We start from the raw sequence: 22,091 nt of genomic DNA, 5'->3' as shown, positions 1-22,091 counted from the left end.
CTTCTAAACCTTAGCCTGTGATGGGGGTCACCATGTGTTGTAGGAGGATAGCAGAAAGAAAAACGAGGAACTGACTGATGTTAAAATGAGAAGTGGGAAATGCACTGTTCTGGGTTTTGTTGTTTGGGGTTTGGAAGAGGGATTTAGGTATGTGTGCAGTATGTAAAGGGATTTAGTCGTAGGCCACAGTTATCGGCAGGATAAAAGCTTAATGGGAAGTTTCCTGAAGCGTCTGCAGAGACAGAACTCGTATAACTAGGCCATCCTCGAAGAAAGTGGTGAGAGACAACATGGCTAACACATACTGTACTGTAAACACTCCAGCACTGTGGATGTGAGGGTTACGGTCGGTGACCAGTTCGAACAAACACAACCAACGTGAAACGGATGCAGAAGAAGCTGTTGTTTTTCTTACCAAGAAAGGCAGATGGGGAAACTGTACCGTTGCTGCGGGCTACCATGACACTGATGCCCGTTTCAACAAATGGCACCGAGAAGTCGATGATTTCAGAACGCTCTTCGTTTATAGTGAGAGAGCCAATGGCCATGTCAGCTCGTCTATACACAACCTGAGAGGAAAGAAGACGGTGACAAAAATACAAAGTAAAGCACTGAATACACAAAGAGACGCTGTCAGATGTCAGGAGTGTTTAACGCATCCTTTGTACCAAACTATTTTTGGCTCCTGTAACATAGACGTGAACGTGTATATTTTATCACAACAAAACCTGCTTTCCATCATCCCACAGGAAATGGCTGCCAAGCTCAAAAAGGAGCACATTTTGAGTTTCAGGAGCAAACCTTTGGCAACGTCGAAGCTATAATGCACCAAACTGTTTTTGCTGTACAGTAGGGCATGACTCTGTGCAGAGATAAATGAATATTATTAGTTTATTATTAATATCAGCATCCACAATAACAGAAAGCTGCATCTCAGGAGCATTCACATGCAAAATAGTTATTTATGAAAAGCAGGAATTTAGCAGAGGGGATTTTTACACACACACACACACACACACACACACACACACACACACACACACACACACACACACACACACGTATATACAGACACAAAGTGCCTTCAGGCTCAGAAACACAAGCAAGAAGACTCCTGGGCAGCACCTGTTCAGGGCGTTTCACTTTCAGATGCAGCTGTGTTTGATGTGACTTGGTGTATGAGAGAAAAGCATGTGTTGGCTCCTTATGTACATGCATAGCTTCACACCAATGACCTACATAAACCAATCGAAAAACTCTCTGTACCTTGTGCCACTCAAATTACTGTGCATCATCAGTCATTCGCTGTACTGTGTTGTAGATGTGCAAAGTCTACTCTGCAGCTTTGGTGTTTCGGTTTACTCTCACTGCCCCTGCAAGGATGTCTTCGCTGTGATGCCTCTTCTTCTTCTTTTCATGGGACTTTTTTTATTTTGACTTTATGCATTGTTCTATTTTGTACAATATCTTGATAGCTAAATTCAATGTTCTTTTTTTCTCAAAGTTCAAAGTTATTTTTAACCTTTTTAACGAACCGTGTGTAGTAATTAGGACATGTCATAGCCCACAGCTACATTTATTTTAGTTAGATTTGTGGATGAACATTTTAAAACACTTTGTTCCAATAAATGTCTGTGGATGGCCACTAGGCAACTCAACACCAGCTGCTGCATTCAGGGAATTATCCTTCTTTAAATAACTCAGTCCTCAGTCTCACCTCCCCAATCATGCCGTTCCAAATCCCGCGGACCAGCTTGCCGTGTTTTCCATTGGTGACCAGGTAGAGGTCGTAGGAGAACTTGATAGTGCGAGACAGCTTCTTTAGGATGTCTATGCAGAAGCCTTTACAGCACAGTTTGGTGTATGACTCCGAGTGTCCAATAATACTGTGAGAGGGATGAGAAAAGTCACACATAGCGTAAATACAGTTTTGTTTCAACATCTTGTGATCAAAAACGCTCTCTAGCAGCTTGGCTATCTTTAGCGTCAGTCACTGAAGCTGTTATTCTCCTTTGTTTCAGTGTTTGAGTGCTAAATAGTTGCGGTCTCTCACGCTGACAGCCATCACTGTTTACGGCAACAAAGTGAAGGGCAGGCGATGGCTGGTTCATTAACTAAAATCAATGCCTGTTAACAAGGTGTCTTGCAGAGAGACGGAGGAGACAACTAAAAATTGCACACACATACAAACAATAGCATACATAGATGCAGTGTGGCAGGGACAACAGTTAATGGTTGAGTGACTGTGATGGTCTCTAATCAAAGGCCATTAAGGTGGGAAGCATTTGAGGGACACGCTCACTTCCTCTTCATGGCCTCGCTACTTAATGGGGTGTAGAAGAAGAGCACAGGGGGACAGGAAATGGTGAAAAATAACAGAAAAGCAACAGTAGGTGACGAAAAGAAGAAGAAAATGCGACAACCTGCCTGAAAAAAGAAACACTCGCCCTCTTTATTTTCTAGTTTTTCATCTATTCAGCCGCCAAAGTGGAACACAGAAATCTACAAGGTCTGAGTCACAGTGTGTGTGTGTGTGTGTGCGTGTGTGTGTGTGTGTGTGTGTGTGTGTGTGTGTGTGTGTGTGTGTGTGTGTGTGTGTGTGTGTGTGTGTGTGTGTGTGTGTGTGTGTGTGTGTGAGATAACCTCAGCATGTCAATGAGTCAGCATAAGAGTCGTAGAACGATAGAGGATGAGTGACTAAATGAGCAAAAGATTGAATGGTTGAATGAAAGTCAGTAATTAACATTGAAGATGATTATTGTGTGTTGTTGTTTTGTGTGTAAGCTTTCATTTTATACAGATTTTAAGTGTTTTTGATAGGCTCGCTTCTTTCACGGGAGTCAATAGCTCTGATAAATGCAGCGTTAATTAATTGCTGCAAGAGCTGGCCACCTGTCGTCCTTATACACACTTCACCAACAATGCACACAAGCACACTTACACTGGGCCGTCTCACTCTCCCTTTTGGTCTCACACACTCATGCATGCACACATACAGTACAGAATCCTCTGAGGATTAGCAGCAGTTGCGCTGTTCAGTGTGTTCTCCACAAAGTGCCCAGAAACTGGTGCAGCGTGGAGAAAAGCGTCATGAGGGAGTTGGACTGGAGAGAGCGAGAGGAGGAAGTTTCCCAGATAAACAGCAGACGGGAAAAAACAACCAGATAAATGATCCAATATTGCCATTTATTTTATATTAATGATTCTAGCAGCTTTTTACAGATGTGGTTCCCACTAGGTGCCCAGATGTTGGCATGTTAGGCTTGACAACAAAACAAAAAGTCCACGAGTGAATCAAGGGGTCGCAGTTCGCTCAGCAGGACAGTGAAGACTGAATTCTGTGAAATCTTTAGGCAGCAGACATTAAAATTAAAACATAGAAGACAATAGTTTAGAAGAGTGTTCAGTTTTATGAAAAGAGTTTTGGCTAATATTCCCCAACAGTGGACAGAGAGTTGGTTTTCCAATTTGGAGATAAAAAAAAAAAAAAATCCACAAGGACAGATGTGATAAATGCTGACTAAGAGATGCAGTGAGTTAAAGAAGCTGGTGGAACAGAAGCTAGCCCGGCCTTGACGTCATGACTGTGTAACAGCTTCCACTGCAACTCGGCTGCAGGAATTTTCTCCCACCTCTCTGGCAGTGATGTTGGGAAACAAGCCTCATTTATCAATCACACGTAATCAGATGAATACATTTCTTTGGGTGCTGCATACTGGGTGCTCTCACTGTGTGAATCTGAGAGTGATTCACTTTGATAAATATCAATTTTCTTCTTCACACACACATTTCTTTGTGCACATTCCTACTTTTGTACAAACACAGAACGTCTTCTACACTTGCTTTGATAAACGAGGCCCCAGGCTCTGTCTGTGCAGGCCAATCGACCTCACTTTGTGAATGGGGACACTGCCATGTGCATTTCCTGTTGCCACAAAGTTGGAATTCTGCAGCATTGTACACATTTTAGAGGAACCTGCAAATGTTTACACACTTTAGCTGTTACCTGACATTTTTAGGCAACAATAACATACGTTATCAACCAACTGTTTCAGCCTTCGTTTGCTGTCAGCAGCTGATTGACTATTGTGCCACACTTTATTGTGTTACATGGCCAAGATTTTTAAAGTCGGAATTTAGTGTGCAACTCCTGCTCTTAATCAGATCAAGCTTTCTGGCAAACGAAGCCATCATCTGTCCAAAGAAACGGTTTTAATGAGCAAGACAAAAACTTTTAATCGTGCTAAACATCTGCTCTACAGGGAAGCTGCTCCGACAACACAGCAAGATTAACTGATTTATATAGCAGCCTTCTCTCTCTCTCCCTCTCTCTCTCTCTCCTTCTCCCTGCCTGTTGGTCACCGTCCAAATGGGACATGCCAGTCGGAGAGAAATGGTGAAAGAGAAACAGAAACAGGGTAGGATGGGATAACATTGTTCCATGCTATGACAGATGTCCCCATGTTGGACAGATAAATCTTCTTTACTTGCAATCAATGTGCCATCGCACCCAACAACAGCCACTACGTATCTCTCTCTATAATTAATGCACCAGCCATGTTCAGATCTGCAATCTGCATAACTGATAACCCCTCCACCCCCCACCCACACACACACACACACAGAGTTACTGAAGTGAATATGTCACTTACAGACTGGATAGCTTATTTTCAGTTATGTGAAAAGGTGATGAATCTGTGTGCTAGTATGCAAACATATGTTAAGTGTAATTATTCAACTCACATTATGGTACATGTGATGTTCAGAGTACCATACAGTCCCAATCATACATACATACACAGCTGGAGATTTTTAAATATAACAAATAACCATCAATATTTGCTTTGACATGTAACTAAAACACAAACTTATCTGTAAAACAACAAACCCAGAGATGTTTAGAAGCTCACACTGTGGCAGAGGTAGTTAGCTGTGTGGTTCTACTCTTGGGTAAGCTCAGCTGCAGGTAAACAGCATAGCATCATGAATTCACAGTAACATGATCAATAACAGGCATAGAGAAAATCCTTCAGTAAGAATTAAGCCAGAAATAACAAATCTCCAGAGTCACAGAGACACATGTTACAGTAGGCGAAGGCTGAGAAGAAGTCCTTTGCCAACAGCAACAATAAGACAACATCAGCATACAGACAAAAGTGGACCTAAAATTATCAAATCAGTGCAGTGAGACGTGGTCATTTTTGCAGGTTAGCTGTGAACTGCAGCATCACAACACGATGTCTGACTTCCTGTTCAGCCAAAACTAGTTGATTAAAAGCTGCAGAACTGTGAGAATGTTTGTTTTCACGCTAATTCCTCCATTTGATAGTATGTAGAACATGAAAACACATTAGATCCTTAGGAGGGAGCACATTTCTTCTGGTGTGCTAATACAAGAAAATAGCTGCGGAAGTCATCGCATTAGCAGAATATTTTGTTCTGGCGCTCGTGCTTTGAAGTCAGAGATTCATGTGGTTGATCAGGAAAGAAAAATTTCCATTTCTCAAGTCCAGCAAAAATGCCAGACAAAAACTTAGAGAAAAGCTAATCTGGTCTCAACACGTCTTAGAAATATGCATTTAAAAGACACCATGATAAAAACTTTGCAGAGAAAGTTGGTCGATTACTGACAAAGAACAAATAAAAGGACATGAAATACAGTATGGAAGTTAATATTGTTATTTATTTAACATCACGGTGGTAGATCCAGGAAAGAAAGACGCAAATGTTCAGATTTATTGGACATTTATGGAGAAAATTCTTTTCTGGGAAGGATTTTATTGTGCAATTTGACTGTCACATAAATTATTGTTTTTCACATGGCTCAAGAAATTTGTGCATGTCTGTCAGTTTAGGGCCACAAACAAGCGTGAATTTGCACTGAAATATTGACACACTGTTAGCAAAGGCTTTTTTCTGAGGCTGTATTTCACGTCAGTAGGATTCTCTGCTTCTTCTCCAGCTCTCTATAAACTGAAATCACCTAGTTTCATAAGGTGTAGTCTCGCTCCCTTAAATCAACAACTCACAGACAAACTTGTTTACCCCTCGACCGTCAAGTCTGAAATGAGGAGACAACTCACATCTGACACCAAAAGACTAAAGATTCTGTGCTATGTTTCATCAAAGGACACACTACGGATTTAAGCAGAATATCATAGTGACTCCTTAAAACATTAAAACATTAAGACAGAGACATGACGTCTGAACAAGTAATATAAGGAAACAATAAATCAGCGGTGACAAAGTGTCTGACACCGTTTTTTATAGGTCTGCTATTAAATTTACAACTAACATTTCTGGTTGTTTGAACACAATGAAGATATTGTCTATTCCTGATGAACACCAGTTGTAGGGAGTCAGAGGTAATAGCTGTTTAATAGATGTCTTCTGCCACGCTGCGATTGCCGTTTGACACTCGAGGTGTGCTTAGACACTCAGCACACACAATTACTCTGTGTTTAATGAAGAGTGGAGGGTTGTCGGAAACTGGGACAGAGAAACAAGAGCAGGAGGGTGCAGATGTCTGCGTGTAAGACTTTGTATCATGGACATGTTTCTATTCTTCTGCTAATAAGTGAGTTTTAGTACCAACACAAAAACAACCCCTAATTAAACACTGAGAAAATCATCTAATCCATCAGGTTTTGCATCATCAAATCTGGCTAAAACCAGATCTCGTGACATAGATTGTGACCAATGTTATTTGCCTCTTTGTGCAGGTGTAACAAGCTGTACATGTGTCTGCATTGTACCTCTCTGTGTGATTGGACTGACGCCTGCAGGGCACCGTGTTGCGAACACATGTGCCGGTTCCTGGGTCCACGTTCTCAACCATGACAAAGGGATGCTCCTCCAGCGTTGCCACAGTCAGGTGACGGTCATCTGACACATGCTCCAGGAAGCTGCCATATCGAGGCCAGACTGGGTAGCGAACCTGGAGGATCCCCCGAGCGTATGTACCCACCTAAAGAGAGAGAATAAGAACTCAGTCTGAATCTTCTGACCTTCTCTGCTCACCTCGATTGACTTTCCCTACTTCATAGCTTGAATTTGATTTTTTTAAACATTTATGAGGGAAAATTACCATGTGCTGACCTGGAGGAAGAGGATTAGCAGATGAAAGGAGAGTAGAGTTCATTAATGCATCTTGAGGAGACTTAAAAGTCTTTGAGGAACACATTTTGGGAATGGAAAGGGGAAACTAAAACAAAGAGGAAACTGACGGCATCGCATTAATAACACATCACAGCGTGTGTTGACTTCAATCTGTGTTCATTTTGTTGACTGATTATTCAATTATTAATTTTCTTTTTTTCAGCTGAATACACACATTGAAATGTCACTGTTCATAAATGGGAACTCTTCAAGTGATTAGCGCTATTTATTTCATGTCATTTTTTTGTCTTGTTTAAAATACATTTAACTTTTTTAATGCTTTTATTTTTATTTTTTTTGCAGCTCGGTGAACTGAAAATAAATGACAAACAGAAACAGACTGCAACTATTGAAAAACAGGAGTAGATTGAGTTTTTTAATGTCAGACGATGCCACTTTGGACCAGAACTGCTGTATAATGTCACATCGCACAATGAATAATCCCGGTGATGTCGGCACTAAGCTCTGCGAAACTCTCTCCGTGAGAACCGCGACTGTTCGTCATATCAGCCCAACCTAATGAGCCATACTAAGCTCAGCCACCACTGACTGCATATGAAGCTCACTCCCTCACAGCTTTAATGAGACCTCTTTTTCTTACCTACTCTTCATTTGTTTGTGACACTAGCGCTCTTCCTTGGTCATACATGGGTGATTTTACAAATCTGCACCAAAGTACGACGTGATGTTTACGACTATGACTTGTTGCAGAAATACCAGTTGTGAAGATCAGTCACTTTAATCTGTCTTTTATGGGATTCTCAGTCTTATCTTCTCACTGAGCATCTTAAACAGAAACTACATATGAGTGACTTCATGTTACAATTACTATACCACACACATTTCTCTTGGGCAGTCTATTCAAACTGACATCACACTTGATACAGTATAGAAGTGTCTGACTGATATAAAGGTGGTGAGAGGGGATTTAAACTGTAAAGTTGTGTGTTGTGAAATCAAAACAACAAGCTGAAAGACACTAAAATGCTCTTCAGAACTACAGAGAAGTGCATAGCAGTACTGTAGTGCCAATTCTCACATGCAATACCTACAAGCAACACCTCTGACGTTACACATATTTATTAGGTCTATTGTTAATGTTGATAGAAAAACAATACAAGTGCCACACTCTTCTGTAGCAGGTGTTCAGGTGGGAAAGTAGATGTTAAAAAGCAGGAGAGGTGCCTGGTAGAAAAAAAAAGGGGACCTTCCTGCGCAAAATGTCACCAAGCAGCACTCTTCATTGTGATAAGGAACAACAACATGTTAAACTGTCAGCGTGTCATATTTGAGGAGACAGACTTGAAAAGAGCAAGTATGCTGCAACTTGTCACCATTATGGATGAGCTACATGACACAAAGAGCATGGGAAGAATAAGCTGTGACAGGTCAGGTTGTAATGAGACTGGAAAGGAGAATGCATTCACAGAATGTAGATGCCTGCACAATATCTTCTTTTAAGTTGCATCTTAATTTCTGTGCGAAGAGCACAAGGAACATGAGGACATAACGTGTGGATGAAGTGCACAGTACGTGAGACCACTGCCTGCACAAGTGCAACTTTAACACACACACACACAATCTGAAGTACGCTTTAGCACAATTACACGTCCATGTCCATACACACAGGCATACATATACACCAGCCAGGAGGTGACATTGATAAAGTAGGTTGGTCTTTTGAGAGCAGAAATAAATTAGTTCAACTGTAGCTGTGAGATTACGTTCAGGTCTCTGTGTTTAGTCGCACTTTTTCAATACACCCTCGGGCATTGTGTGTGTGTGTATGTGAGTGGTAGGTGTGTGTGCATGTGTGGAAAAAGGAATGAAAATCCTCAATATGAAACGAGAGTAAGAGGACATGTCTCCAACAGGAAGCACAGAACAATACCAATTACAATTTCACCTTTAAATGTTACCTGTTAGTGTCGTTCGTGAAATTATAGGAGTTGTTTTATTATATTTTATTGTTTAAATATAGATTTTTTTCCACTTTTGCTTCAACATTTTGACACAGTCGGTGCAATAGGCTTATTGCATCCAGTCAGATTAGGTGTGTAGGTCAGAGGTTTTCAAACAACGAGGCTCACCTTCCCCAGGACAAGAGGATTATTACAGCTGATTAAACCAGCATGGTCAGCAGCTGCAGCTACAGCCTGACTGCTATGATTTCACCCCATCTGTGTTTAAGTGTAGACCCAGAATTAGGTTTGCTGCTCAATAGAGGTGTAATGATTCTCCAAACCCATGGTCATTTAGGTAAAGTGTTGGCTCAGTGGGGTGGGGCTGGGCAGCTGTGAGCTTCTGGGCTCTAAGTGCTTCCAAAACATGGATGACCCACACTCTATACTGCCCATGAACGCCTCAAATGTAGAAAACCTGTGCTGCTGCTGTGACAGAGAGCTCACACTGTGCCTACTTTATTAAAGCCAATGCACAAAGGGAAGTGACCGGCTCAAAGAGGTGTACAACATGTTGGGTGGAGGGCGAGGAGACTGTGGACTTCTGTATTTGGTCTTGGTTTCACATGTTTTGCCCCTTTAGTCTTTAAGTTCCTCACATTTTCCTCTTATGTGAAATAACCTAATTTTCTCCAGCTTTAGGTAACACTGGTGTGTGCTCATTATTTCTATGCAGAGAGTTTCAGTTTCAGGTGCCCAGTACCTTGTCCCAGAGTCTCTCCCGATCCAGAGCAATGATGATCATGGAAGGATTCGAGAGGAAGCCTTGGTTATTGAATGACAGGTCTTTCCTTTCCCACGTCACATTCAGCATGTGCCTGCGAACCACAAAAACTTCTTAACTCTTACATACGGTGAAAGCTTTGTATATAGGTTGCAATCAAGAAACTCACAGGAATTTGCATATTCATGTACACAGGTACAAACAAACAATGATAACATCCCAATTAAACCTAAAGCTCCCCCAGGAGGCACAGTCTAATGTGGGATACTGAAAGTAGCTCATTAGGGAATGACAGAGGCAGTGATTAGTGGAGGTCAGGATGTTCCTACAGAGTGATTTTGCTGTCCGTTAAGGGATCCATGACAGACTGGGCTGTGAATAATGAATTCAGGTCCATTTGCATTTCGGTACATGTGCAAAACAGGTAATAAACAGTTCTATTCATGTTATGTGAGCTCATGTGAAGTGTGAAAGCTTAAGTTGCGCTCTGCTCATGCATCACTAATGAGACACTCTAACAGGAAACGTCTTCAATTATTCAAGTTGTATTTAGGCCAGCAAAAGTATGCCTCACCTGAAAAGAGTATTGTTGTCTGAGCTTTTAGTCGGTTTGTTGCAGTCACCGTGTCCCTCAGGAATAAAACCATACTGTTTCTTGAAACTCTCAGCCCCTTTGGCTATGATGGCCACACCCTCCCTCACCCTCTGCCGCAAGCTCTTCCTCCACTGGTCCGTAATCACACCGATCACACCGACAGGGAAGCTGACAGGTGGAGTACTGTCAGGGTTGCCCACGGCCAGACTGGGGAGTATCCAGATGTAGCCCGGCCCCAGCAGGCCCACCTCAGCTGCCTGACGGAACAAGTACTGAGCCTCCTCGTGGGAGCAATACGCCAGCAGGACCTGAGAGTCCACCTACGGACAGAAAAGAAATCTGCCAGTGGTAATTCACAGAACGCAGGGAGAAAACACAGCAGAACATACAATAACGAATGTAAGTCACATATCTGCCACACTTAATCTAAAAATGTCCCAACTCCAACTGCTGCTGGGTGCAACAGGAAACATCAATTTAACAGGAGTGAATCTCTGTTTGAAGAAGGAACAGACTCAGGAGCAGCTGTTTCAAAGTAGCAAACATAAAATAAACCAATGCGTTTACTAAATGAAGCTATTAAGCTTCACTTAATTAAAGTGACATGATGAAAACACTGCATCACACAAACTAGTCCTAACATTGATGTTACTAAAGAGGTCTGAAACTGATTTTAAACCATAAAACATAAATAATAATTATATTTTTATTTATTTAACAGTGTTTGTTCTAACTTATTTGATTGTGATGTAATTGGTAGTTTTGCGTGCAATAAAAGCATCTTAGTAATACTCTCCATGTTATATTTGATCTTTACATGGAAATTACCAGAAGGAAACAACCAAGATTTAGCACATGCACACAAAACGTCTTGCTACTGAACATTTTTCTGGGTTAAACGGGTCAAACTGGTCAATAGAAAAACATTTACAGTTACGTTAGCACATAACAGTGAATGCAGCATGTGTTGATGCCATATGCTGCATTCAGGCCAGGCTGACAGTATAGGAAGGATGGGTTAGCTTTACAACAACAAAACATGGGAGGACTCATGGGGTCATCCAAAATGGAGGTCATTCATCATGTTGCTGTTGCTACTATGAATATGGTTTTTATGGACTGAGCTCAATCCAAAATTTGTATCTGTAATTTTACCTGCTGCAGCATGCGTCTGGTCCTCACATCATTGGCCCCAACAGACATTTCCAGAGACAAAATATCCTGAAGATTCCACAGGAAATAGGAGGTATCTGTGTAAGACTCAACTATATCCACAAACGTGTCATATCCCGGCAGCAAACTGGTGATCACTGCAAACTCGCCCCAGTCGTACTCCTCCATTAGCTGAAACAGGGACATATACAGTGGAAATAAAATAAAGTGAAATACTGGTGATACATGAGCAAATACGGTCAAATAAATAAAAAAAATAAAATGGCCATAGTCTATGTTGGTGTTGACCACATCAGGACAGTACACAGAGCCAAACTAGATCATTTAATAGCTAATAGAAATCTTAGAATAAAACATTTTAACAGTGCATTTGATTTTTGTCTGTAGTGGAAATGCTGCCACTAGATAATGAGGTAAAGTTGGGGTATCACAGACTTAACTGAGATTATCCTATTGGCTCTCAAAACATTGGTGAAAATCCTTCTAATCTTATCAGAATGTGCACAGTCCATCATAAATACAGATTGTATTTGTTTGTGGAAACCGCTCCAGACCAGGGATTCCCCCACTGATTACTGGGATGTCCCAACACGGTGTTAATCAGCCTTAAAGGACTCCGTAGTCATAATTGAGCCTCTAACCAGTTCGTATTACAACCCAATTGTTTTTGTTTATTTCAGTCAGTCAACACAATTTGTTTCTCTACCTTAAACATGCAGAGAATCTGCTGCTCCAGAGAGGCTCCCATCTGTAGGAACGAGGATCCGTCAGCCTGTGAAGAGAGTCTTACATTAATGAAGTAAGGCTCAAAAAACCATTAGCAAACTGTTGGAGCACAGTTTTGTTTTCTAGCTATACCAACAGACCCTCTTTTTGCACATTGTATTCACTGAATTATGGCTTCATGGACTGGTCAAACATCAAACACTATCAAAGAACAAAACAGCAACTTAGCATCTGGGTACAGCGTTTACCTTTCTACCACGACAGAAGTAAACTGATGAAAGGTTTCCAGATTTACATCAGCTGCTTCTCATTTTAGCAGCACTTTTAACATGGTATCATTGTTGATTTCATTTGGATGAAACTGTACCACTACTAGGACACTGCATTGTGATCTCCACTTGCTGAATAAGCACATTTGAATTGGTTTTATGAAATGTTTAAAAATCTGCATCGTTCCCAAAGCTTTGGTGGAGAGTGTACGTCTGACTAAATGCAGGCCGTACAATATCAACTTACACTAAAGCTGCAGTTGCAGTGTCTTTTTTCATATAAGGGATGGTCACCACGAATATTTCCAAGCAGTTTTCCCCTTTATAGATGCTTGTCTATATTCAGCCTCGATCAAGTGTCTCTAAACTGCAAACATTCAGTCCCACTGCTCTCTTTCTGTCAAGCAGTGTGGTCCAGGCTTGCGTGAGTCTGTGTGTGTTAGCATACATTTGCATATCCACTTGCAGCGACTGTTCTGTGTTGATAGATAAGATGGAAAGTTATTAGAGCTTCAAATAGTGCTCAGGTAAAGTAGGGTATAAGAAAATAAGAAAGGGAAAATTGGAGAATGTAAAACTACGAGAGTAATGGATACGCTGTCACAAAGAGCAAAACTACTGTAGTCAACAGGGAGAAAGTAAAAAGATTGCTGTAGGTGAACCGTAACCTTTACCTGTTTATAGCACATTTGGACAAATACCTCCTGTGTTTGATCTAATGATGGCAGTATGTGAAAATGGAGTGATTACAGGGATTATACCAATATAGGGATTTGTACCAAATTCTTACCAAACTATGCAAAAGTTGTCAGGCTAGTTCATTCAAAACTTCAAATGTCAACCTCTGACCCTAGAAGACACTCAACCATTTAGTCCAGTGTAAACCTAGACGTCTGGACAGCTATACCAATCACCAAATCACACTTACTGGGTCATTATTTGCAACTATAATATATAAAGTGTGGGTTGTGTTCAGGTGTAAACTATGAGCAATAGAACAAAATGAATTAGAAAATGAGCAGATACGAGTGAAACTCCTTCACAGTCCAGAAGCTCTCGCTGCTATAAAGATACTGTGTAGTAAGAGATCTAAGGGCCAGACTGTGCTGTAGGCAAGAGTCGACCTGTGATGTAAGTAAGTGCAAGACCGTGCAGGACAACCACAAGAAGTAATATTCTGAATTTGATTTGATAACGGACAGGGACCTGCTGCAAGAAGGCAAAGATCAGGGTAACACGGCCCATTTATTTAAATTAATATACTACACAGAACATGTACCGTAGCTCCCCCACTGGAGAACAGGAAGTCTGAAAAATACAGCGACACATGTGTATGTAGGTAGAAACGTCATGCATGAGAGTAAGACGAGAGGAGAGTGGAGCAGTCAGTGTTAAACTGTCAAACGCCATTTGGGACCAGGTCTCAGATCTTTTCAGTCTGTTCTCGTCTCGGAGGTGAATCACTGTCAGTTCTCCTTCTCGTTGCGCTTCTCTTTCCCACAGCTCTGAACCTCTGCAAAACCCCAGAGAGCTGTCCAGCCTGAGGAATACCACAGGAATATCACAGCGAGACTCTCCTTCACTCAATTTTGCCAATTTTATCTTACTCCGAGTTCGTTTGAGGCTCACCTCCGGAGGCTGGTCTAGTGGCTGAGACTCCGCTAGACTGGGCTGCACATCAGAATAGTGATAAAAATAGCCGTACACAACCAAGTCAGGCTGTCGCTGAATAAATAAAAAATGGCTCTGGATTGGAAAACCTGGTTAACTCTAGTGTCCCACTTCAGTTAATAAGGAGGAGTGATGAGGTGCATCATTTGAATAACTGTTGCTAAGAATCTAATAAGTTGTGTCTGAGCTATTAAATAAGAAAATAATGTAGTAACCAGATTGGGCCAGCGTTTCATTACTGTTCAATTGGCAGCATTGTAAATTGAGAAAAATCAAGCATCCACTTTCTGGCTTCGCAGTGAAATCAAGCACAAATACCAACAAAATTAGCTTCCCTTCCATGCCCAACTCTAACACACTCACATGAAAAGGAAAGAGTTCACCCTCCCTCCCCTCGTCCTCCATATCCCAGCCGTCTTGTTCTCACCACCCTGGCAGTGCGGCTGTCACACACAGACATAATTAGCAACCCTACTGCAGGAGCGTATGGTAATGTGACAGGAAGATGGTGGACATGGTGGCTGCGCACACACTCCTCTCCTCCCACCGGGGGAACTTTGTGCTGTACGTCTCCTCAATGGAAACACTGGTGTTGGTCAAACATGAAGCAGGTCGCGTACGCATGGATGCTCACTCACATATGGAATCAGATACATGTCACACGGAGACGTCATTCTTTAGTTTCTTGACAGGTTTGCAAACGTCCATCTCACATGAAAGCAAATTTACTCAAGTACGGTGCTTTAAAGCCATTTGAAGGCTGAAGCACAGGTTTTAATGTTTTATTATTGTCGTTGTAAAGCAGTTCTTTTCAGATTATACCACTTTGAATCCCTCAACATGTCGGTGTACTCCGTTTTGTTGTGCGCTGCTGTGAATTCCTGGTGGAATTACTTGGTGTCTGCACAGACGTGCATTCACTTCTGTCGTATCGAGATTGAAGGCAGAAATCTCAAAACAGATGTCAAAAAAACTTTGATAGACAAAAGTAAAACTATTTGTAAGGTCAGATAGCACTGGTACAAAGTAGAAAGATGCATCTTTGTATTGGAGGAAATGCATTTGTTACATATCAGCTCGACAAATAATTTACTTCAATATAAAGCATTAGTAGTAGACTGACTAATGTTGAAATTACTGGGCCATGTTGTGAAGATTTGCAGGCACACTGGCCATTAATGTGGTTTCTTCCCAGTTTCCGATGGGAATACTGTGAAGTGGCTCTGGGTTTCTCATGACCTGTTTACGGAGTCTGTGATTTTTGGATCACAGGGCCAAGAGAGATCCACAAGTGAAGGGCTGGAGAGAAGAGACAGAAGGACAAACGGAGAAAGCAGGTCAGTCTGGCCACAGAAACAAAACCCCCAAAAAAGAAACTTTGTGATCCAATAAGAGACGTCTGTCTCATTGCATCACTCCGGTTCAATGCCGTAACCAGAGTATGACCTCAGACTGCAGCCAGAGACTGTAACTCCTGAAATATTATCTTCTACTGACACTTTCAAATTGTAATCAATGATGTTATACGCTCTGAAACTCGAGCTCAGCAGTTGCTCGGTCTCAAAAATCCATCATGTGCACACTTAACGGCCATTTTTGTTCCTGTTTAATAGCAAACACCTAAGGCTGTCAGCGTTGTTTATTCCAGACTTTATCATCATCTACAACCTCAATCAGTCATATTTTGATGTTTGGAAATGTAATGAACAAAAATGAGTTTGTGATCAAACACTTGCTCTGTATCTTCTCAGGGGGGTTTAATAGTAACTGATAAGAGTTGTCAACTGTAGTTAATTACTCTGTTCTCTCTCAAAATGTTTCCCAGCAGCCATAACAAGAGACTCATTACTTAACAGGCACTGAGCAGAAAACGGCTGCTTTCACAAAAACAATTACATTTTTTAATGTTGTGAAAATCGTTTATCTCAACAATGTCACCTTTTCTACACTGTGCCATATTTAAACTTTAGCATAATTACAATTTAGGATAATCCACAGCATTTTACTGCTTTCAATACCAAGAGGTCACTGTGTGAATGGTCTTTGCCACTTGTAGGAGCTATGCAGAAAACTGTTATTGTGATTATTTTAATGGTCTCAAAGCAGCCTTTACAAAGTCCGTTCAGCCGGTTACCTTCAGTTCAGATGTTTTGCCTCCATAAAACTGGTTCTTAAAAGTTTATTTGGGTATTTCATTCCATTAGCTACTAGCTTTTTATAAATGAGGAACATGATGGATTACTGGGCACAGACACAAGGTCAGAAGATTACACACAAACACAACAAAGAGACACAAAATTCAACGTGGTGACAAATAAAAATAAAATGTACTTTAACCAAGCTGTTTATGTGGCTAAACATTTATTAATCAGGACTTCCTTGCACCATAAAACTGATTTACTGAATTTCCCATCCATGTTGAAAAAGCTGTAATGAAGAAACAAGAGTCCCAAGTGTGTACTCTTGACATGACATTTTAGACACTTCTGCGATTGCTGTTTAAGAACTCCACTGGCCTGCACCGTGCCTCAACTTCAACTCCTCCTAACACCTCCGAGATGAACTGGACCTGAGTCCCAATTTAAGCTTCTGACTGCACTAATGAATGCTCTTGTGTCTGAGTGCACACCCTTCCCATAAGAGTAATGGGAGTGTTATACCATCATATTATTGGAAATTGTGTTGTCACATATTGCATAATTAGTGCCCAATATGCAGATACATAGTTTTCCACAAAGCAGACACTGATGCCAATGTTTTGCACAATCATTACTATCATAATTACTCATTTATCAGACACCGGAATAAATTATAATTTTGTTGTTGCTGTTGCTGCCTCTTTGGCAGTGTCCCTCCTCCTCTCTTTCTCCTTTTGTTTCCTCCTGCTCTACTTCTCCCATGACTCAACATCTGGATACAGCACCCTCTAATGATCACCCAGCACACTACAATGACTCACAACCAGCCAGCCAAGGACACACACACACAGAAAACGCTTTCAGACTCATTTCCAACTCCTCGTTGAGACATTTTGCTATATTTTTTTTCTCTTTCCCTCACAGGCTCTATTGAACAGTCTTTATGCTTTTTCTCTGCTCTTCATTTCCTCCTCTTCGCTTTCGCTTGATGTATGTGTCGTCTGACAAAAGAAACACTTCCTTTCCTCCCTTCCATCTTTTCATCTTTGTTTCATTCCCTCCTTCCTTGTTGTTTGCCATAGAGAGATCACTGAGACAGGAACCATAAATAGGCGGCCCAGGCGGCTGCTGCTTCTTTTTAAACCCGCCATCAAAGATATTCATCATCATCAGGCTATTGATAATCAAGCACTATTGAGCTCTTTTATCCCGTAAGAGAATCATGCACTCACACATGTCTTTCTCCGTCCAATACACCTGTCCCATTGTGCCATACACCTCTGACAGGCTTTTTTTTCTTCTTGCTGACGACAAAGGAGTGTATAAGAGATGGAAAGAGGCTGAGGGGAGCATGAGCAGGAGGGCTGAATGAGGCCTTTGACAGGCAGACCTCAGAGGAGAGTGCCTCGCTTTTCACAGTATATGTAGAGCTGTAACTCAAGACATTGGTCTCGTCAGACAAATGGCCGCTCGCTGTGATAGATAACATCCCATCTGTGTGTTTGTCTTGCCACAGGCAAGCAGAGAGGTTAAATATTCCAGACTGAGCCATTCGCGATCAGCTCTGCAAATTACAAACCGCAGACTGTTGTGAACTGACAAACTTTGCCCCAAATATTTTGGCAGTTCAGAGACACTTTGCACAGTGGGAGAACTGTGTGAGACAAATATCAAAAGCACATCTGGGGTAAATATGAACTTGTCTTTAAGGAAAGAAAGGAAGACAGCAAAACAGAAAGGAAAGAAACAGGTTTGGTCTGTGGGGGGATTCAGTCTCATGAAGGGTCTAATTAATAGTTTAATGGGGTCCTGGAGCTGCAGGAGAGTAGAAAGGATTCAGCCAATATACAGCAGAACCAACCCAACTGGGTTCAAGTATGTGAAAAACTAAACGTGACAGTGGGAAAGTTAGTAAAAAGGGGGGGTTTAAAGGACTGAAGTGAAATATGGAAAGGTTGAAAGTGAAAAGCAGGGAATACACAGACAAAACAAACAAAAGGAATGGAAAAGGGTATCAGGGAAACAACGACTTGTGAAAGAGGGAATGGAGAATTATCCATGAGACAGTAAAACACTGCCTTCAGGCAGCTGTCAGCCAAGCTTCACCGAAGCATCTTTCTCCTCTCTCTGCCTCTTAGTCACTCACTCTTCCATCAAAATACAGCAAATCAATCTTGGTACTGCAACTACAACTCCTCCATTTATTATATGACATCTGCAGATATCACTTGATTAACAGGAAACTCGTGAACACAACATGCAGATTACAAAATGTCATTTGGAGGTGAAATCCACCACTCACACTGCTACACTGTTTAGCTCGGTTTGCAAGCTGAATAGGTGTAGGAATACACCCATTTAGCTCTGTGTGAGTACGTGCACGCTGTGTGCAAGAGTGTTCATTTGCATGTGCGTTTCTATGTGTGAGAGTTGGTTCTATAAATACAAGGTGCTGATGATGACAGTCAAGCAATTAAAGAAGGAATGGAAGTGAAGCAGGAAGCATAGAGAAAGAGAGGAAGAAGGGATGAAGCAATTTTGCAGCTCAAAAGTGGAGAAAAAGTGCAGATTAAGAATCCATGTAGTGTCATCAATCTCCTCTTTACAATCTAACCGCATAGCTCGCTGCTCTCCATCTCTATTCATCAATGAGATACATGTTAAATCATGGCAGGAAAAACCTGCTGCCCCTCAAGTGCGCAGGGATGATTGATTGAGGCACGGCTCGCCCGTAGCATTTGTCTCCCCTCACAAAGTTTCCCTTCACACAAGTCAGATTTTTCCCAGCTAGGGATTAGAGGAGCTGATGAGGGTCGATGGCTGCAGTCTTCACTGATAATTCAACCATCTGTATTACTCATATCCAAATATTTGCATGCAGCGAGTTGCTTGTCAAAGTTTCACCGATCTGACCTACTTAAGCTCTTTTAAGCTGAATGACGCCGGTGTGTTCTGACTAAGACAGGGGGCTGTGAGGAGCTGCTGCTGACGGGGTTTACATTACAGGTTGCTGTTCATCTTATTCCTAGAATTATTTTCTTCCTTCTTTAATTGCTCACCATATGTGACAGAAGTTATATCAACACCTTTGGGTGAAATATATTTTTGTGACAAAGCAAAAAGGTTGGCTACTCTCAGCCTAGCGGAAGCTCCAGGGTGGTGTTGGGACAGCGCTGAAGTGATGTTTTGACAGTACCTTGTATGGTATGACAACTGCAGAGCCGCCACTGATGCCCACAATTGGCAGAGCTGTCTGAGTGGAGAGGAAGTCCAGAATCTGGGCCACTTCTGCCACCTGAGAACAAAACAGACAGAATCAGGGTTTGCATACAGGAGGTTTACAGCATACTCATTCAACAAATTGATTGTACAGCACAGTTTTTGAACAGGTTGTCGAACAAGGCAGACCACAATCTAAAGCTTAGACAGAGCTTGACTGACTGTGTTGTAACAACAAACATCTGGTGTGGATCAAACTAAAATGACATTTGAAATGCAACAATGCAGCAGCAAAGAGAAAGAGGAACGATGCCTGCAATTAGTCACGTATGTAAACAATTCAGTCAAAAAAATGTGAGCGTGCACAATACTGACAATCCAGAATCTACTATATATACTGAGGAAGATCACAAGATGCAATGGAGAGCTGTCGACAGCGAAAGGTCCCTGATGTCACATTGTTTGGTTAACCAAATTGTGGAGCTGCAATGTTGCAATTCATGTTTAGATTTAGTTTTTATGATTTGATGTGACAAAACATACCAGTACCATAATTTGATATGAGCAAAGGTAGTACACGCTTGGTATCTCAATTTTGTGATTTAGGCAGCACAGGTGCTTTTTTACATAAAAATGTTGACTTGTGCAGCTTGAGGAAACATGGATGTGGGTGACTGAACACTGTGACTCCAGAGAGGACATTTTAACAGAAAACCACCAGAAAAATGCATGAGCAGCATTTCACCTGAGTGTCAGCGCTGGAGCCAACATCATCCTCAAACACCACGCCATGCAGCTTCTCCATTGCCATGGTATCACAGAGGCGTGTCAGCAGATCACGTGGGTTGGTGTCATTGACCAGCACAGTCACGGGGCTGACCACTACTGGCAGGTCGACAAAGTTTTCCCCACTAAGACGACCTCTGACTTCATTCTGGTAGCTGGAGCCGCTGAACACCACTGCCACGTTGATGGACGGGTGGAGGAGGAGCGGCCGGGCCTGAAGGGGGAGCGGGGAGGAGATGAGGAGGAGGAGAAAGAGGAGGACGACGAAGAGAGGAGACCAAGGACTGGAAGGAGGGTATCCCCTGGGAATGGCCATATTGGCAGCCTACTGCCTGGAAAGGAAGAGTAGAAAGAGGGCAAGAGAGAGGAAGGCAGGACGAAAGGAAAGAGAGCAACAGTCAAACATACAAGCTGCTTTACTTTTATGATGTTTTTGACATAATGCTTCTTAATCCATCAGTGTATATCCATCCCTTATTTCTCTCTCCTGGTCTATTTCTCTATGTGACCCCTTTGTATGACACTATTAGCCCTGCTTTTAGACTCTTGTGTCATGCAGAAAACCGCATGTACATGTGTGTGTATTCCAGTGTGCATGCATGTAATCCTCTATAATCCAACCCCCAGTGTCATGACTGTAATCACCTCCATCTCTACACATCTCTGATTCTGTATGCACACACGCATCCAGTTCAAGTGGGATGCCAAAACTGCCACAAGGACTGTCGACCCTCATCATTGGGATTACATTACATTATATTAGTTCAGCCGGCCTCTCTCCACGTGGCATGATGTGATTTGCCTATGCACAGAAATACTAGAAGTGAAGCAGCAAACACAAATTGTTGTTGAAATCTGTTCATCTGTATGTGATGTAAACCAACATATGGCGCGGACAAATGTGAAATTTAATTTAATTACATGCTTACATGTTGTCAAAAAACAGTGGACAACTTTTTCATAATTACAGAACCAGTAATTTTCAGTACTGTGCCAATGGGAATACAGTGTAATTAATGAGGCAAATTATCTTACAATGCCTCTTTACCTCAAATAATGGCTACAACTGAAATGTGACATTACTATTTTGCTCAGGTTTCATTTACATTAGAAAAAAGTTGGTAAATCTCAGGGAACAATATAAGAAACGAGTGTTGACTGTCGTGGAAATCTAACGAGCATAACTTGACCCAACTTGAGAAAATAAATATAAAAACACAAGAAAGGAAAATAAGTATGGTGTCACCATACAGCAACGATACCTTCAACAATTTGTATTAGGTGAAGCGACTTCAACCAAATATTAATACCACACACACAGACAAACACTGCCCGTCCATAAAAAAGTCACAATACAAAGGGAACGTAAGGGTTTGGGACTAAACAGCTGTGTAACCTTAACAAAACCACTTATCAGTGAGGCTAATCATAAAAAAAGCTTCAATTTGCTTTGAAGATTGAACTCTGGAGTAATGGAAGAAGGTCATGTGGTCTGATGAGCATCACGGTAAGAAGAGAGGCGAGTGAAGTGTTGCACCCATCATGCCTAGTGCCTACTGTACAAGCCTGTGGGGGCAGTGCTATGATCTGGGGTTGCTGCAGTTCGTCAGATCCAGGTTCAGCAACATTATGTGTCCAAAGAATGAGTGAAAAATGGTGAAAGACCTTGGT

General features: G+C 41.7%; 1 protein-coding gene across 1 annotated transcript in view; it reads right to left on the bottom strand.

Moving 5' to 3' along the window:
* Positions 1–20,736, bottom strand: part of LOC113156456 (glutamate receptor ionotropic, NMDA 2C-like) — a 29,739-nt gene extending 9,003 nt beyond the window's left edge. The window contains exons 1-9 of the mRNA XM_026351615.1: positions 20,380–20,736; positions 19,612–19,710; positions 12,318–12,383; positions 11,594–11,782; positions 10,418–10,758; positions 9,823–9,937; positions 6,756–6,967; positions 1,718–1,886; positions 416–569 (exon numbers count right to left, since the gene is read on the bottom strand). Of these exons, the coding sequence (XP_026207400.1) occupies positions 416–569; positions 1,718–1,886; positions 6,756–6,967; positions 9,823–9,937; positions 10,418–10,758; positions 11,594–11,782; positions 12,318–12,383; positions 19,612–19,710; positions 20,380–20,736 (1,702 nt within the window). The remainder of the gene's footprint in view (positions 1–415; positions 570–1,717; positions 1,887–6,755; positions 6,968–9,822; positions 9,938–10,417; positions 10,759–11,593; positions 11,783–12,317; positions 12,384–19,611; positions 19,711–20,379) is intronic.
* Positions 20,737–22,091: the final 1,355 nt, after the last annotated feature.

The sequence above is a fragment of the Anabas testudineus genome, chromosome 19 (assembly GCF_900324465.2).
Source record: "Anabas testudineus chromosome 19, fAnaTes1.2, whole genome shotgun sequence".
Lineage (NCBI taxonomy): Eukaryota > Metazoa > Chordata > Actinopteri > Anabantiformes > Anabantidae > Anabas > Anabas testudineus.
Note: the sequence above shows the minus strand (reverse complement) of the source record. Positions and strands in the feature narration are given on the sequence as shown.